At 38.0% G+C, this 19,459-nt stretch overlaps 1 protein-coding gene across 1 annotated transcript; it reads right to left on the minus strand.

Annotated features, from left to right (window-relative positions):
- Positions 1-205: 205 nt before the first annotated feature.
- LOC128999242 (evolutionarily conserved signaling intermediate in Toll pathway, mitochondrial-like) lies at positions 206-19,428 on the minus strand. Its single transcript, XM_054425642.1, has 5 exons — positions 18,569-19,428; positions 16,274-16,500; positions 5,541-5,748; positions 4,180-4,244; positions 206-454 (listed from the first exon to the last, which is right to left on the minus strand). The coding sequence occupies exons 1-5, from the start codon at positions 19,062-19,064 to the stop codon at positions 227-229; spliced, it is 1,224 nt and encodes a 407-aa protein (XP_054281617.1). The 5' UTR covers positions 19,065-19,428; the 3' UTR covers positions 206-226.
- Between the last annotated feature and the right edge of the window lie 31 nt (positions 19,429-19,459).

Below are 19,459 nucleotides of genomic sequence, written 5' to 3' on the forward strand. Positions count from 1 at the left end.
GTGGAGACACCCCTCCCCACAAAGTGTGTATTTTTTCGCAAATATGAGTGAAGCATGAAGTGAGATGCTGCTGGAATGGTTAAATAATATACCCTTTATGAGTTTTGGATTTTATTGCACTCGCACAGTAATTTATGGCTCGATAAGCAAAATTAATTTTGGATGGAAACCATTGGTATAGAAATGAAAAAGGACTAATAGCGACTATTTATTTTCTATTTACAAATTATTTATTAGTGTCTATGTTGACTACAGGCAATAGTTCTTCACCCTCAATCTCTTTAATAGGTTCTGTTGGTCCGACAGGACTCTTGAGAGTGAACAGCACAGGGATCTCCCCAAGCCTTGGGTTATCTTTTTGCAGTAGTCGTATCCAACTGAGTAAAGAGTCCCTGCTAGAACTACCTGTCGCACACACTGCTAAAATGGTGCCTTCCTCTTGCTGGTGCACCACCTGGAAGCAAATATTCTATCTTATAGAGCGAACTATAGTCCAGTCTCGAAATGTATATGAGGGAAGTTATTCTTAGTTCCCCCACCAGTTATTTTGCTTATTGTAATTTGCGGTGGATTGATGGTTAGAATAAACTAGCTAACCTGGCGCATGGAAAATCTAGACACAGGAGAAGCAGGACTTTTTATTTTTAGATTTGAATTGTAAATAATACCACCTGTGCACCATGTGTGTGTGTATTGACATGTTCGTCTGCCAGGAGTGCACCATGTGTGTATTCCATTACCAAAGAGTGATGTTTTTAGCACGACTCCAATGAAAAATAGAGACTGCCCCTGAGATTTACTGATATTCAAGTCAAACTAAGAAATAACTGAAATTGAGTTCTTTCAAGAGCAAAAGAGGAGGTAATTAAATGCCCACAGTTTGATCCAAGGAATCCATATTTACTTGCCAGACAATAAGCCGAATTGAGCTGACATTGAAGTGTTGAGTCCCGATGAGTCATGATGACAAAGATGAGCCCCGACCACCTCACTCTCAATGATGTTGTGATACATTCTTTTAACACGCATACACGTTCCTTTAATCAAGCCTGACAAAATATCAAGATTTCTGATCAACATAACAATTACTTTTTCCTTGAGCTTGAGTATATGAGGTGGTAGACCGCTGACAAAGAGGCTGTTGCGAAATTAGGTTGGATAACTATTTTACCCAACGTCGTTTTCCGTAATCACTGCTTAAATATTGTTGGAAATGGCCAGGAATATTATCAATGATTGCGCTACAGCATTAATCTCGTAGCAGTCTTTATTTTAGCGAATTTCCCTATAGGGAAGTAGCTATTAGCGAATTTCCCTATAGGGAAGTAGCTATTACCGTAGGTCTCATGGTAAGACTTAAGCCCAGGACAGATTTACTTTTTCATTTTGATGTCCCCAGAGGCCAAAAACACCATTCGTTCAAATTTTTATATATATATATATATATATATGTATATAAAAGTCATCCCTTTTATTGTTTATAATACAGTGTTTTATAAAGGTTTTTATGTTTTAATATTTAACATTGGAGAATTTAAACGTTGTTAAGTGCACAGGTGGGCTGCGATTGGGGTTTAATGCATTTGGACTTATTCAAAAGTAAAACAGTTTTCTGTGCTGCAATCTGTAGAAACACTGTCGCACTATTTCAAATCATGACTAATGCTAATACAGAATGTTGTAGTTATTCAAACGTACAAAACAGTTGGTGAAAGTAAACATCTGCTTTTAAATTATATTTATTTGTAAACATTCTAGATCAAAAAGTCTGACATTGGTCCACTTAAAACCCTCTGGGGCAGAGCCCTTTTGACGGATCTGCACCAAACTTCACTCGAACCATCCTTGAAAGATGCTTAATAATGCCTGAAAGTTTCATTACAATCTGTCGAGCGGTTTCGGAGTCCATAACGTATATACACACACACACACATACATACATAGTTCCTCTTTTATAGATATAGATATATACGTCCGTGAACGCGATAACTTGAGTAATTTTTGTCCGATTTTGATGAAATTTGGTTTAAAGGTGTAAAGCGGGCTAAACTTGAATGAGTTCGCGAACCAGCATGATCGGACCATGGGAACGGGGCTTTACGGGGGGTTTTATGGGGTAAAAATTGGTTTTTCTCACTTTTGACCCTCAAAACATAAAGTTTTCCCAATTTCTCTTTCAAGACCTTTTTAAAGAGCTTAAAAAAACACTATAATTTAGTATATAAAAGTATTTTTGTTCGGTTAATAGTAACGGAGATAATTAAAAAAATTTAAAAGTTAATTTAAAATTCCTATGTTATTCTTATGGAGAATATTGTCAAATGTTGTAGTTTGCTTGTTCATGGATATATTTTGTATTTTGATCAAATTTATTCATTTTGTACTAAGCTATCAAAAAAACACACTTTATTAGTTTCCTTGTAGCAGCAAACCTAGGTACTCGTTAAACCTAATGTTATTAAAATATATTTAATTGAAAATCAATTAAGACAAATAGAAATTTGCTTAGTTGGCAGGTTTGCTGCGGCGGGGGTATTTTTAAACAAAAAATGGCATGGTCAATAATGACATTGCTCTTAAGGATTGCATTCATGTTCCCATTAATATCGGCAACAGGATTGTTCAAACCAATTAGATTTTGTGGTATCCAATGACATCGTATCCAGTGAGTTTCCAGCGCCCCATCCCCGAGACGCTTAACCCTAGGGCCGGCGAGCACTGCATATGGCAGGGGCGCGGCCGATCTGGCAACGCCAGATATATACGGCACCAACGCAGGGCTCTATAAATACAGCCAAAACGTGTTCAAAACGCCTTAAAATTTATATCAAAAGAAAAATCACGAGTTAGGGCATATAGTATCAATTTACTTTTTTTCTTGATTTTTTATTGCGCTTTGATTTTTATGTCCAGAGACTTTGTTCCAAAATTTTTATCTCTATATTTATTATTATTTTTTTACGTTAAGGTGTCCCAAGACTTTTAAAGCTTCAAAAATGTTTAAAAAATTACCATTTTTGAGTTTAGCCGAGCTTTGCCTTACAAGCTCAAGAAAGCGAATGTTAAGTTGGAAAATCAAGCTAAATCAGAGGTTTTACTATCGCGATGTAGTTGTGGTTGCAAGACTCGTCTGAGAAGATCGGGTATTCAATAAATTCACGCTGTCAATGCGATTGCAAATGAGGACGATAAATATTCAGTGATTGCAGTAGACTATTAGGAGTATATTGTCATGACCGCAGGAGATGTTCATTATTTTGCCGAGACCCTGGGGACGATGATGATGTCCAAACAGCCGCAGTAGACATTTATGACTTTTCTGTGATCGCAGAAGGTGACGATGATTTAACAACTGCGAATGAGGTTGAGGTTTTTCCCAGGATTTTGCCATGATAGCATGATGTCTAAATGACCCACTAGACATCATAAACTGGGTTCAGGATGTCCAGGGTTTTGCAGCGATCACGGAAGATGATGAAAATTTCTGTATTAACCGGGAGGGATGAGGATTTTTCCATCACCCTCGAAAGGCGAAAATTATCACGGCATCACAGCCATAAAACTGTCTCATTGTGAAGAATATGTATTGCAGTAGGCCTACAACATTACATTAATAATTTATCATATTGAATGAAGAATTTCTTAAGTAGGTACACAGGACAGTACATTACTCATGTTTGTGGCTAAAGGTTATTTCATAATATGTATACATTGTCACGTATAAGTTTATTGTTTCTTTGCTCCTCCCGATATTTCGACCTTTTGGCTGTTCCGATCATGGCCCAGTCTGGTCATGGTTGGTTATGAGGGGTTCCACTTTAATCAAATGAATTGGGGCAGCTGACAGTTTTATTAAAATCTTTCAAGCACAACCAAATATTTACACAATTAGGAATTTGAAACACATTTTAAAACCTTTCTACTATTTTAAAGGTGTATACAATATAAACATTAAAAGTAATTAGCAGTCTAGAAAAGAAAATATTTCAGTTAAAATGTTAACATCTTCATTCAGCTATTGAATTTTACAACCAATCTCTAGCAATGATTTCACAACATTGGAATTCTATAATTTTATTAATCAACTTACTACTTAAATGACTCTTTCTGTTCTTCTAAAAGCACTAGAAGTAGTTTTATAAATACTATTATTGTTTTACTCAATCTACTCAAACTTACTTCAGATTTTGCTACGACTCTTTCTGTTGCTTCACTAAATAACGGCATCGCAATGTGTCTTATATCTGCAATCAAACGTAAAAAGTAGACTTATTAATAGTTTAAATTCAAAGATACAAATTAAGATTTTTACAAGGAGTAGATCAAATCAAGACCAAGATCACACTTTGATTCAGCGTACTTCATACCCCCATTATCTATATTGAAGGGTACTTTTTTAACCATAACTTTCTTCCAATACACCTCACATTGATTCATAAGAAAGGCAGTAATGTAAACTAAGTATTTTAGAGGATTGACAGTAATACTTATTTTTAGCAGTTACATACCAAATTTTCTGAAGGAATTTTTGGTAGGGGGTTGCAGGCCAACAGCTATCTTGAAGAGATCAGTTCATGGCAGAAATAATTTTTGGGATAAGCTCGGGTCAGGTAATTTATATTAGAGAAGTGTAAGTGGATTGAGTTTCAAGCCGAGTCTTTATTCTATTCTCCTGACTGTAGTAAGTGTCTACTAAGATTGTCCAATAATCATTTTTACTACAATTGATACAAGATTATGCTACATAACCCGCTGTGACATAACTATTATATTTTCATAAGTCAATACTTTCTAAAACCAACTGATTTTGACCCGAAAAAGTCAACATTATTTACCCTATCTGAAGTAAAAAAGCACTAGACCTTCTAATTTTATACGAGACGACACTCTACCTTCATATCAAAACAAACAGGAATTGAAGAGGGTCAATGAGCATAAGATGTGTTTTTATAAATAATAATAAATAAATGCTGAGTGAGTGTGGAATAGTCTGTTCAGCTTTGAAATTCACTAAGATCAGCCGTTTCTTTTAGTGATATGTGAAAACCAAATCTCAACTCTCAAAACCACCAAAACTTTGGAAAAGTTTAGATTTTGAGATTCAATCACCGAGTTTCGCAAGATTGAATTGAAGATTTCGGCAGTTTTATTTTTGAAACTGTATTTATGACATTGTCAGGGTCAGGAGTCGATCTCTTTCACTTCTGATTGCATACTTAATATTTAACTATTTACCTGTATTTTTTTGTAATTTTCACCTTTTTAACCAGCTAGATAAAAAGTTTCGCGTTTAGGTTTTGAGATTTGAGATTCAGGATTTGGATTTTTAAAGTTTTAGTTTCGGTTTTGAGATTAGAAATTTCTGGTTTTGACCATCACTAGTTTCTTTAGCCAGGGTCATTTATATAAAGCCCAATGATCACAAACTTCTGAATACAGTTTCAATTCTTTTCAATTTGTACTGACTCGAAATCCTCAGATTGTGTCAAAAGTATAAGAGAAACTGAAAATGGCTACAAAACACCACAAACTTTTATTACCATCAACGTCTGGCTCAGGTCTTTTGTCAGGAGCTGGGTCGGCACGCAGGATGAAGTAGCTAACACTGGAGTTCCGCAGCCACACACGGAACGAGCCTTCCACGAAGAGTGGCCGAGTAGAGTCGTGCTGCTCAAACAACTCTTGCTGTAGTGGACTGACTCCGCTCACAATCCACGTGTCGTCTATAGCATCCTTCACTTGCTTGGTCTGCAAGTGAGAGCCAATTTTGAAACAGAAAAATTTGGTTAAATATGAGATTAAATTATGCTGGACATTCCTCCTTTGATTTTTAATACGACCAGTGTAATAGATTTAATTTTCCATTTGTTTACATGTGAGCAAAGGGCCCCCATTGTTTCTTGCACTGCCTACGAATTGACAGGCAAAGCTCTCTCAAAACACTTGTCACAGCGGCCCTCTTTAGTCTTCGTAGCGGTTGGGAGCAGGAAGAACGAACATTAAAACAAGCGAATAGGGATCAACTAATTTTATTAATTATCGAATAATGAATAATGACTTTACATAACTACAAACACGATGATACAAGAAGATACAACTAACACTTTGTACTCGCGACTAACAGAATATTAAATGATTTTAACACTGAATTTAGAACGTACACGGACTCATAGAAAGAGTAAGAGAAAGAAAGGGCGCGAGACCGCGCGCGGCGGACCTTACCGTCATTCGCTACATTCCGGCGCGATCTAAAGCTTCAGCATCGCCCAAGCGGAAACGTCAGCGTGGTCACATGACCATCGTCAGCCAATCAGCGCACGCTGAGCGCTCAGCCCATAATTCAACGCGTGGACAGTTGCTTGACAGGTGCTGCAGCCAAACGATTACAACTGTCATTAATGAAACTAACTGAAGCGAGGAACCGAGTCTAGAAGTGTAACATTGTTTATCGCGGCACACGTGCATGCAGATTCAGCACATTCCAAGGCATATCCGGCCAGGCCACGACGTCTGGTTAGGATTATTGTAGGGTTACAAAGTAATGAAATGAATTGGAATATGAGTTTTAAGGTTCACTTGGAGACTTATGTGAAGTTAAATAAAATTCAATATTGCTAAATACGGTTGACACATCAACCTAGCAAATATTCGGTGATAGCCAGCGGGCCAGGTTTAGGGAGTAAGGCCAATCAGCTTAAGCTCAAAGTTAACAAATTACAACCAAATGAGGCAAATATGCCAGGCCGTCACACTCCCCCCACCTCAAGCTCATGCCGTCCTCGGCATGCAGTCTGCCCTTCCAACTGGGCCCTCTGCCGCAGCTTCAATCTATTGAAGTACATTATACAAATTCTGTCGACGTAGCTTTCTCTGTCTCCAAGTTATGCCAAGATTTGGAAAGGTTTTTGGAAGGTATCTGTCATGTGGCTTGGGCGGATTTAAATTTTATCTATTCCCAAAAATTTTAAACCCCCCTCGAATTTTGATAATACGTCTCTTACTCTTTCCTTCGAATACAATAACAAAAGTTACTAAACAATTTTCCAACACATTACGATTAATGGTCCTTCCGAATTTACAAAGATTACTTAAGTAAATTACTACAAAAAAACTTAACTACATGGCCCACTCGACCATCAATCAGAACAATAACGATAACCAAAAAAAAAAACGCTTACTACACTCAATACGAAACAAGACACCCGGATCGATTACCGTATTGAACAAAAAGAATTCACAGTTAAAATTTACAAGATACAACAACTTAAAAGGTAATATAACTTAGTAAAGCTTAACCCCTCATACTAAACTTAAACAAAAAAAAAACATTTCACGCATACTCATTATGACTCGTTAAATTATGTCCCGACATTAAACAACCTAACGCCTACTAATCCCCAACGGTGATACAACATGTATCCCTAACACTTAACATACACTTAACATGTATCCTTAACAAACATTTACCCGCAGCACACAGCATCAGTAGGTAAATCGAATTGAATTAACGCCTCAATTCACAAACAAAAACTAACAAAAGGAAACTTACGGTTGCCACTTTCTGTGCAAAACTTCCATATCAATTTAGTTCCCACCGAAATTAACATTCCCAACAATTTACATAATACAACAATACAATAAATTGAAAATCATTGTTAACACATCAGTCACACCGTCATACATACAACCAAAGGGAACTTAACCACTATATATGCCAACGGTCCGGCTGAGGTACTGCTATTCCTGACTAACATATTACAACAATTGGTCCCCTAAATTAATTTATCATGGAGAAGCAAAACTTTTGGTAGCAATTAATCTTGCGCTTCCGCCATATACCTAGCTAGACACATTCTCCAGTACCTCAGTCGACGTTTGAGTGGGAGGTCTGGTACGGTATCCTTGCGGAGGGGGTTCCGGACAGTTCCCCTCAGCAAGTAGTTTCACTTATCTTAAGCTTAGTAATCACAATAAAAGAAGATTTTCTATGCAAGTCGCACTAGGTGGCCACAAGAGAGGAGCACGGCCGTTGCACCTCCCTCCGTACACCCGGCTCGACTTGGTGTTGGTTCTTGCCCAACATCTCAACATCTAGGTCTTTGTCTATTTGTTTATTTATTTATCTTATTTTTTTCCAACAAAACAAAACACCTTTACCAGCCTCCACCTTGGGCAAAACAACTTACAGCTGAAAACTCTAAACAATGAAACAAAAGAAATACAATACAACACAAAATAAAATTACGACAGAATAAAACTAACACAAGAGAATAAAACATTAAAATAAAGTTAGCAACCCATGGGTACCCATTAAATAAGGAAGACAAGTCCACACTGCCTCTCCGAAGACAATAGTGTTCAGTAGTGCACGTAATGTTCGAGTTTTGTCGATGAACTGGTTACCGCATTTACACAACGTTCCGCTCTCGGAAGAGGTATTGTTCTTTAGTTATTCCAGAGCTTCCAACCGCGTTGTCAAAATATGACGTTTCAACGCACAACACCGTTCTACGTGTCCAGCACTGCGTGTCTTGGTTACTACTAGTGTTCCGAGTACTCACTTCTATTATGTGGCCACCACGTCTTTCGAGATATCATGGGGTTACCGGTTAGAGTGCCGTAACCCGCCGTCTCCAGGGCTGCAGTCCCTCTGTCACAATCAGGCCTTGGAGTTGTCACTAACTCCACATCAGGGTCGTTTGCATCTCCCCTCTCCGAGAACGTCTCAGACATCCTGGCGAGTCTCGCAGTCCTACGGAGCAGAGAGCCTCGGCACCAGGTGGCAAGTACGTCTCGACACCTATAACAGGTGCACAACAGCATCAGGGCTACTAACACACAAGTCCCTATCCTTGCTAACAAGTACATCACAACCACGACAAGGGAAGCTCTTCGTTCCACCCCCCTTTACAGCTCAAGCGCAGCTGGTAGCGGCTAACAGGTTATGTCAGGCAGGCGTACGCAGGCGCGAGCAACAGTCAAAATGAAATTCTCACCAGGGGAAGCTCTCTTACCACTCTCCCCTACAGCTCAAGTACTACTGGTAGCTGCTAGCAAGTTAGGCTAGGCAGACGTACGCAGGTACGAGCAAAAACACTCTCACACTCACAGCGCTAAACACATTAGCCTCAGGGGACGCTCTCTTATCACTCCCCTCCACGCTCAAGTACAACTGGTAGCTGCTAGCAAGTTAGGCTAGGCAAGCGTACGCAGGTACGAGCAAAAACACTCTTACACCCGGGTTACAGGGGGACCACCGGCAGAAAGATTTCTCGCAAAAATAAAAAAAAACACCATCCTAACCAGGACTCTCAGGGTCCCACACGAGTTAATTGCTGCCAAATGAACAGGCCTAACTCGACAGTACAAATTTGCAGAGTCTTTAATTAATGGAGCTCATGCTTCTTTGTGACTTCAACTTAACCCTTTGAGTGCCGACGTCCGGGGAACCGGACGTTTTTAAAACGAGCCAAAAGTGCCAACGTCCGGCCGACCGGACGTTTTTAGAACGAGCCAAAAGTGCCAACGTCCGGCTGACCGGACGTTTCGTAATGATCGAACAGCTGTCATAACAACCGAATGGATACTCGGATTCTTTTAACCCATATATTAACATTGAGTCGAAAGTTACTAGATGCGATACATCGATTTTCGTTGGTCGAAATATCGAAAATTCGATTTTTACGAAATTTTAACCTAAAAATCGCCAGATCGCGCTCGGCACTTTTAGCGCGACCTTCGGGAAAAATCATCGGCATTTTTGAGCGTTACTTTTATTTCTCGCCTGGCACTCTAAGGGTTAATAAACGGTCCCCTACCCAAAAAAAAAAAAAACACAACACTTTCACGACACCTGGACCTAGTCCACAGGGAATTTAGCATGTTGCCTAATGCAATACAGCGCGGCAAGCAAGGCAATCCCAAACATGGTCAAACACCTAAGGCTCAGACCAAACCTCCACCTCGCTGACCACTCACCATTGAATGATGCCCATATCCGAATGGGACATGCTTCCAATGCACAAAATTTCCAGGCCAAGAGTCAATCCACTGACCCACGGTCAGCCAAAACTACACCAGAAATATACTGGATATACTTCCTTTCAAAACAAAATTTTCCTAACCGCTTCATCATTTTTCACATTTTCGAAATAATTTTACCCCGCAAGTTACATTTTTCATATACTTTTACAACAAGGCTAAAGCGAGCATAATTTGACAACCCCAACTCAGTTCAGGGCCAATTACAGGTACTAATTTGGGTTATTTTACTGACTTATACACTAATCAAACCAGATCCATCACAGTGGGACAGTGTTAGCTGCTACTCCAACAGCAGGTCCGCAGCAAGGAGTCTCCATGTGTCCCAGTCAACAGGGACAGCAAGGCCTGGCTTACACTCCTATATAAAACTGTTCTGTATAACAAACAAAAAGAATTATCCAGTGCACATTTATATAAATAAATTTCCATATAATTATCATAACTACTAACCAATTTATCTAAATAACAAGAATTTATTCTGTTTACTAACATCAGCTTGACCGTTTATTTTTAACCACTCAAGGGTTTCCCCAATTTTTCACGACAGCTTCCTCTGGCGAGGGATTAGCCACGGCCCAGTGTGACGTCTCCCTTAGCCCATTGGAAGACTTACATACCGGAATCTACGTTTACAAAAAAAAAAAAAAAAAAAAAACTAGATAAGTAACATAAAAAAAACTCCAAAATCACAAGTCATCAATCAACCAATTTAAAACAAGAAAACCCAATACGGCAGCACAGCGTCAAACAACTCTCCCCAACCAGCAACCACCCCGGTTCCATCATGTGGGACCCAACGACTCGGTCCCCCGAGGACTCTAAGGAAAAGGAAGAAAGGAGAACCTGCACACCCAGTGCAATGACGGATTGGAGAACCTACACCTCCACCTGGAAAAGAAAGAAGAAACTACACACCCAGGCAGGTTTATTACTCAGTTACCGCTCGGACCGCAGAGTGCTGCTTAGCTGGAGGGAAGTACTTCCAAGACTCGGACAGCAAAGACTGGGAGGATGAAGTGATCGACCTAATATACGTTCAATCACTAGATGAGAGTGAAGGGCCAATAGCCGGACTGGAAAAAGAAAAGAGAAACTCCTCGCGTAAAAGAGGAAGAATGCGAATTCACCATCGCATCGCTACGCTCCTTACACCAACGCACCACCTGGACAAAGAAAGAGAACACCTCGCGTAAGAGAGGAAGAATGCGAATTCACCATCGCATCGCTACGCTCCTTACACCAACGCACCACCTGGGAAAAGACTCGGAGTGAGATTTTCTGTACCTCGTCAGCGTATTATCAACACCATCTAGAAAAGAAAGGAAAACACTATGGACAAACAGTTCTCTGATCAGAACGTGGAACTCAACCAACTTCTTATGATCATGGACGAGTGTTTGAGAAAAGAAGAGAAATATGGACACGGAGAACAGACGCACCACCAAGCGCCCATGGAACCTGAGAAAAGAACAACTACGGGGAGTTCAATGAGACCCAAGTTCCACCAGAGGACAAGGGAGGTCGGGGGGTCGGGGTGAGTCGCGACACCGGCTCCAACAAAACAAAACAAGTGTGAAGTCGCAACGGACATAAATTAACCTGACCCAAATTAAAAATAAACGCAAGCTATGAACAAATAACTATCCACAAATTAACAAGAATTCCACAAATAAATAGCTTTGGCCCTAGTTTCACTTTCAAATATTCAGCGTTCAATTCAAAATCTAAAAAAAATAAAAAATCCCTAATTAAATCCCCACCTAAGTCAGTAAAAATCCCCATTCCATAAGGAAATTTAAATTCCCTGTATCCCACCTTATTTAATAAAAATCCCCGTTCCAGGGAAAAATTTATTTTTATCCCGCGAAAAGAATACAAACACCTGTGGAGGGATAAAAACTCGTTTCATCCCTGCCGCAGTTCGAAAAATCCCGATGCAGGGACAAAATCCCGCCAATTACAACACTTTTCCAGATACAACTTATTACTCAGTAATTTAAAAAATACCCCCGCCGCAGCAAACCTGCAGACTAAGCGAATTTCCATTTGACTGATTGGATTTACACTGAAATGTCTACTTAAAAATATAACATTTATTCCCGATTTAAATAGAATTAGTTTAACAAGTACTTAGGTTTGCTGCATCAGGGAGGGTAAAACTGTTTTTTTTTTGTAAAATGTTAATAGTTAGTAAGAAACAAAAACATTTTCCAAATTTGATCAAAATATGTTCATAAACAAGCAAACTACAACAGTTTACTTATTCTCCATAAGAATAACATGGGAATTTTAAATTTACAATTTTTTGGAATTTTCTCCGTAACTATTAGGCGCATAATAACGCTTCAATATACTAAATTATTTGTTTTTTTAAGCTCTACAAAATGGTTTGGAAATAAATTGCTAAATTTTATGATTTTTGGGTCAAAAATGGGAAAAACCTATTTTTACCCCATAAAACCCCCCGTAAACCCCCGTTCCCATGATCTGATCATGCTGGATCGCGAACTCGTTCGAATAAACGTAGGTTTACACGTTTGTACCAAATTACATCAAAATCGGATCATTTTTGCTCGAGTTATCGTGCTGACGGACACATATATATATATATATATATATAAATATATAAATATATATATATATATGAATTTGAACGGATGGTGTTTTTGGCCTCTAGGGACCTCAAAACGAAAAAAAAATTGGTCCCTCGTCCAGGTCTTACCATGAGTACTACGGTAATAGCTTATTCCCTATATGGGAAATTCGCTAAAAACAAATACAAAACGCATGACCCCATTGCCTACTCAGTCAAGGACTAAATAATGGAAACCAGGCAATCTTTCATCGACGCATCACATAAAAACAATTAATTCTCGCTTTACCCTTCTCAGTTTTTCAAAGTAATTAACCAAAAATTTTCAAAGATTATCATTAATCCATCTTTCCCTAATCAATAGATAGTGCAGGCCTACATCAAATAATTTATTTCCCCAAATTATTTTACGATTACACAATATCACTGGTAAGATTCCAGGAAATTTCCTAAGTCCAATTATAACAAAATCCAATCCAATTCTTTTATAATACTTAAGGCTATCAGAACTGTCAAGTGAGTTGGGCCCTTTGACCAGATCAATGGAATAAGCCAGTAATGCTGCCAATACATTGAGCAAAAACAAACTTTCAGTACACAACTTTTACCAATAAATTAAAAATTTTCAAACATTTTAACTCCATTAAGTCTAATTAATTTACAATCAATTCTAGTTATTAGCTCTTCCATTAACGCCCAGGCTTTACCATCCAACTCACTTTCAAGTTCAATCCACTTAACTTAACCACAGACTAGGCCTAGGTTAGTAAATTACCACTAGCCAAATATGCATGTTAGTAAGCCAATCTCAAAAGTTTCACAACGATTTGTTTTCTCTCAATTTCTCCTGCTAATTATTCAACAACAGTAGGTCTAACACCAAAATATTCAATACGTGATTCATAATATTCACATCAACAACGTAATTCCGTTTTCCAATCACTTTAACGACAAGCGGTATTTCCCCACAACCAATTAAAATAATCCCGCATTTATCCCACTTGCGGTATAAAAATTCCCTTATCCGGGATAAAATCCCGCGGATGGAACTGACAACCTGACAGCAAGCCAACCCGGTGGCCATCTTGAGCTCACGCAGAACGCATCCACTTTTAATTTTACAAGTTCAAAAACATTTTAATTTCCGAAATTTTGCTTCCCATCCTCCCACAATAATTATTTCTTTATTCCCTTTCTTTCTTACTCCTTATACTAGCAGCTTTTAATCAAGTATCTATTACCAATTGTTCACCAACAACCAAACAAAATATTCCAATATGGCGTCTTCATTCACAACGCAACATACAACGCACGACAGCTCTGACAAGACAACAGCAGAGTGCAACACTGTGGGAGTGGGAGGGGGAAGAGACCCAATGCATCCTAGATCACGTGTACAATGGCGAAATAAGTTTACGAACAAAATATTCTATTTACTTCAAAATTACCTAATAAATCGAAAAATAGCTCTTTCTTCACAAAAATTTCACGAAAATGATTCTTATTTTACTTTTAATCGATTTAAACATATTTTATTCCAGAACCAGCCAAACTTTAAATTTTGAACATTATTATGAGTAAAATAATTTGATCAAGCAAATCCCTAATTTCACTTACCTTTAGGTTGACATTGTCGCAGTCAACCCCACCAGCTGACACCAGTTGTCACAGCGGCCCTCTTTAGTCTTCGTAGCGGTTGGGAGCAGGAAGAACGAACATTAAAACAAGCGAATAGGGATCAACTAATTTTATTAATTATCGAATAATGAATAATGACTTTACATAACTACAAACACGATGATACAAGAAGATACAACTAACACTTTGTACTCGCGACTAACAGAATATTAAATGATTTTAACACTGAATTTAGAACGTACACGGACTCATAGAAAGAGTAAGAGAAAGAAAGGGCGCGAGACCGCGCGCGGCGGACCTTACCGTCATTCGCTACATTCCGGCGCGATCTAAAGCTTCAGCATCGCCCAAGCGGAAACGTCAGCGTGGTCACATGACCATCGTCAGCCAATCAGCGCACGCTGAGCGCTCAGCCCATAATTCAACGCGTGGACAGTTGCTTGACAGGTGCTGCAGCCAAACGATTACAACTGTCATTAATGAAACTAACTGAAGCGAGGAACCGAGTCTAGAAGTGTAACATTGTTTATCGCGGCACACGTGCATGCAGATTCAGCACATTCCAAGGCATATCCGGCCAGGCCACGACGTCTGGTTAGGATTATTGTAGGGTTACAAAGTAATGAAATGAATTGGAATATGAGTTTTAAGGTTCACTTGGAGACTTATGTGAAGTTAAATAAAATTCAATATTGCTAAATACGGTTGACACATCAACCTAGCAAATATTCGGTGATAGCCAGCGGGCCAGGTTTAGGGAGTAAGGCCAATCAGCTTAAGCTCAAAGTTAACAAATTACAACCAAATGAGGCAAATATGCCAGGCCGTCACACACTTAATGCTTTTTACAATGCGGTTGGCATTCTGGGTTATAGTAGTATGTTTTCTGTGACCACACTCTACAAACTCACTGTTCATTATGAAACAGCCATATGCTTCAAGCTTCAAGTAATGTATAATGACACTAATAGTCTTAAAGACATCACAACCATTATCGTTAATTGTCTGAGTGACTGAGTGGTTATAGTGCTCGTCTTTAAATCTGAAGATTGCTGGTTCGATTCCAAGAGAGATTGTTACTAGACCCAGATGGCTGTCATTGGGCTATCAATAAATGGTGATTTATAAAAACAGATCAACATTAGATAGTAACAAGCCCAGGGTTTAGACCGTTCCCTTACTTAAGACGTTAATAAATGCCACTAGTGTCGATAGGGCACAATAAAAACAACCTGCAAAACTTTCCTTGAAGTAGGCCTATCACTTTTTTTTAAAGTTGTTACTAGTATAAGCTACCCAACAATTTTGACTGTCCCAGTGTCAAAATTCAAACAACAAAAATCCAAACTAGGTCAAGTAGACGCAACCCGCAGTAAATTTTAAGATTATGTTTCCAGTAATGGTTATAGAACAACTATGTCACATAAGACCAGAGCTCCAAAATGAACACACAAAAAATTGAGTGTATGTAATTTTGGGTGGTGCAAATAGATTAGCTCCATAGAAGAACAAAGACAGTGTAAGTGTATTATAGTTATGAAATGGAAGGGAATCATGAACAGATCAGACATAGGCATATTTAGATTATTAAATAATACATGGAGTTCAAAAGGGGGTCAAAATCTGTTATCTGCCCCCAACTCCTAAATTTATTATACTATTGACTTCCAACTTTACGAAACCGTATTTTTTAGTGATGTGATGATGTTTGAACTAAAATATAAATTTGAGCACTGATCTTATTAAGGCAAAAATAATACATATTGATTACAAAATTAAACTGTTCTAAAACCTAACCAAGCTTGGTGTAACATTTAAAAATTTATAACAGATAAGCATGTGGGGTATATCACACGGAATTTTGAAACGTTACAGAAACTGTGGTTAGGTTAGGTTGGTTTAGAACAGTTTCATTTCATAATCAACAACTTATATGGTAACAAGTTATAGTAGTGTACCATCTCAATCATCTACCAAAACACCAAGAGTTTTATATACCTCATACACAGTTATTTTAGTGCCCGGATCCACGCTGGTTATTCGTGCAATAGCAAGCTTAGCCAGTTCCAGACTGTTGTCTGGGAGATCGTCTGGGAGAGCCCACGGCGACAGATTCTTGAACTTGGGCATCCAGTACATCATACGCCAAAACTTACGGATGGCATACGACCTCCGACCGAAAATGTTGATCAACAAATCCTCCATCTCTTCATCCGGGATAACACCTGGTGGGTAAGTAATAAAATAACACTGACTTTATTTTCAATGATTAGTTTACTGACTATGGGGGAAGAGACTATCTAGACTATTATCAAAAGCATAGTTTAAAATACGAAAGATTGACTAAAATTGGTTGAATTAACTTCCATCCATCACAGGATTTAAAAAATTAAAAATTACGCTTAAAATTTACAATTTAAATCAAATTGTGCTCTTAATCCTACCGTAAATGAATGTAATAACAATAATATAATCCTCCTTCCTAATTAATATACGAGGCTTGTCCAGAAAGTAAGTACCGTTTTTGAAAAAAAACATAAAGATAATTTTTTTCAACAAAATTTATTTCTACAAGAAAGAGGATATCTTAAACCATTTTTGTACATAGTTTCCACCATTGTTTAGACATTTAACGTAGCGAGGAACCAACTTTTCTATACCCTCTTCACAGAAAGATGCCGCCATTGAAGAGAAACATTGCCGTACCGTAAGCATTTTTAGAACCCAAGGGGAACACATCTTGCGATAAATCAAGCGATTAACCACAATATCTTGCAAAAGAGATTTTGAAATTTGTCGGAATTCATCAGAAAGCATTGTCTGTTTTCACAAATTTTTTCATTAACTTTTTCAACCAATTCCTGACTCACAACAGATGGCTGCCCGCTGCAAACCTCGTCATGAACATTGGTTCGCCCATTATTGAATTGCCAAACCCATTTTCTTAACATTCCATCACTGAACTTGTGTTCTATAAACATCTGTAAGTCGGCGATGAATTTCAGGAGACTTCACGTCCCTTGCGTTCAAAAATCGTATTACAGAACTCACTTCACAGTCCACGGGATCAGAAACTGTTTCAAACATTTTGAGTGCACCCTAACTAATGTAAACATAACTAAATTTTGCAGTAGCCTAATTGTGTCAGCTGTTCAACAATGAACCACGGAGACTAGTTGGCATGCGGGTAACAGTTGTTAGCGCTGTGACGGCTGTAGAACCATAGATAAAAGGAGTGTCTATACTCCTTTTATCTAAGGTAGAACGAAACGGTACTTACTTTCTAGACAAGCCTCGTATATGACTAACTTAGTTTGGTTTCACATTTAGAAAATATTTCCATGTTACCTTTTAAGTAAAAGAATGGTATAAGCACTACTAACTGCACTACTAACTTTTAAATAGGTATAGGTACTAATATCATTGAGTATAGGCCTACTCAATGCTAATACTATTAGATGATTAGGTGTAGCTGAAGTTATACTAAAACCCTAGACTAAGCAACACAAGAGAGTATGCTTCATCTATTTTTTACATGAACAATCGATATTTTCATTCGAATGAGCGTAGGACCTTAACCCCTTAACCGCCGTCTAAGTAGCCTAATCAAAATCTGCCATTGCCACTTATTTTTGCCGTTTTTACTTGTGATTTAAAAAATTGTACCAGTTGTTTTTTTAAAGAATATAGTTATCAATATTGTTTGTAGACATCTTCAAAAACATTAAGCTTTAACAATACTAAAATTTGTGATGGGGGGGGGGGGGTTCGGGGGTTTCTTGAGTTAGGCCTATAATAAAAATTGGGCCTACAATAAAGTCTACAACTCTAATAAATTGTCATCCTCAAGCATGTCACCAGCCATTACGACTAATATTTACTACTCATTCAACACTACCAAGTAAATAACCACCAAAAATCACAATTATAATGACACGCATAATGTACGTAAGCATTACGTAAGCTTCCGCAAGCACAGGTTTTACTGAAACTATGAACGGAACTGATCGGGACCATTACTGACCTATAATACCACTAAAATCCACCAGATTGCAGCACTAGTCAAGCAGCACTGTCAACAACTTGTTTACGTACGTATATATCAGAGATAAGGCGGGAAGTGAGCTGTTAAAAATAAAACACAACAGCTGATTAAGTCAACACGAGATAACTCGTACGTGGCGGTTGCTCTGAAAACTAGTATCGCCCGGCATATCTCGTGCGTGGCGGTTAAGGGGTTAAGTAAAGTGCAGCCTAAATTAAGTTAGAATAATTACAATGAAAATTACTCACCATTTTCTTCCATTTCTGTGAGCAAATCAATAATACATTGCTGTTGTTTTGGGTAGTGCTGATACTCTGACTGCCAAAAAGTTTGAGCGACGAATTTACCTTTAGGCATCACTTCCATTAAAGCTTTGTAAGCTTCTAAATCTTTATGCACTCCAAATTCTTTCATGTGTTTTAAGGCCGCATAGATAAATTCTACATGACCTCTCCTCCGTTTCTCTTTTGCTTTGTAAAAATGTAACAAATCTAGATAACTTTCTTTGTTTTTCTTGTCAACTTCCGCAAAGGTATCAAGTGTTGCTAACTGGTTTTCTGGTGTGAATCTGGTATTATCTGATGCATAGGTCCTTTTATTATACCAAGGGGATTCACAATTTGTTACTGGTGGTAAAATAAAATATGGAAAATGAATTAAATAACTAGGTTGTTTGTGTTGAGGACATAACCTTACCATGTCTAGGCCTATGAATCGTAATCCACTTCTGAACAATCTTGTCATATTAAAAAATACAAAATACAGTTTATGTAAACATGAAAATTACAAAAAAATCGCTTTTAGATAAGTAAAAATTAATTGCGAAATCAAATTCATTTTTATGTTTTGACTTCTTCAAAACAAACCTACATAACCTAAAAATCGCGAACTGCACATCACCATCTGACAGTCACAATAACAAATAGGCTACCTAACCATAACTAATAAAACTGTTTAGTTTAGTACTTTCATGAATTTAAATGTCTATAAACTCAAAGAGTAAACTTAGTACAAGTTTGCAAATATTCCAATTATGATTAATTTTCTCTCATTCTTCCGATTCCGAAATATCCATCCACTCCATGTTAATTCTTTCTTCTTTTCTTTCTGCTTGAAATGTATTTGTACTTATCAGCTGT

The sequence above is a fragment of the Macrosteles quadrilineatus genome, unplaced genomic scaffold (assembly GCF_028750875.1).
Source record: "Macrosteles quadrilineatus isolate MER2022 unplaced genomic scaffold, UCM_ALF_1.0 Scaffold_8__2_contigs__length_117827958, whole genome shotgun sequence".
Classification (NCBI taxonomy): domain Eukaryota; kingdom Metazoa; phylum Arthropoda; class Insecta; order Hemiptera; family Cicadellidae; genus Macrosteles; species Macrosteles quadrilineatus.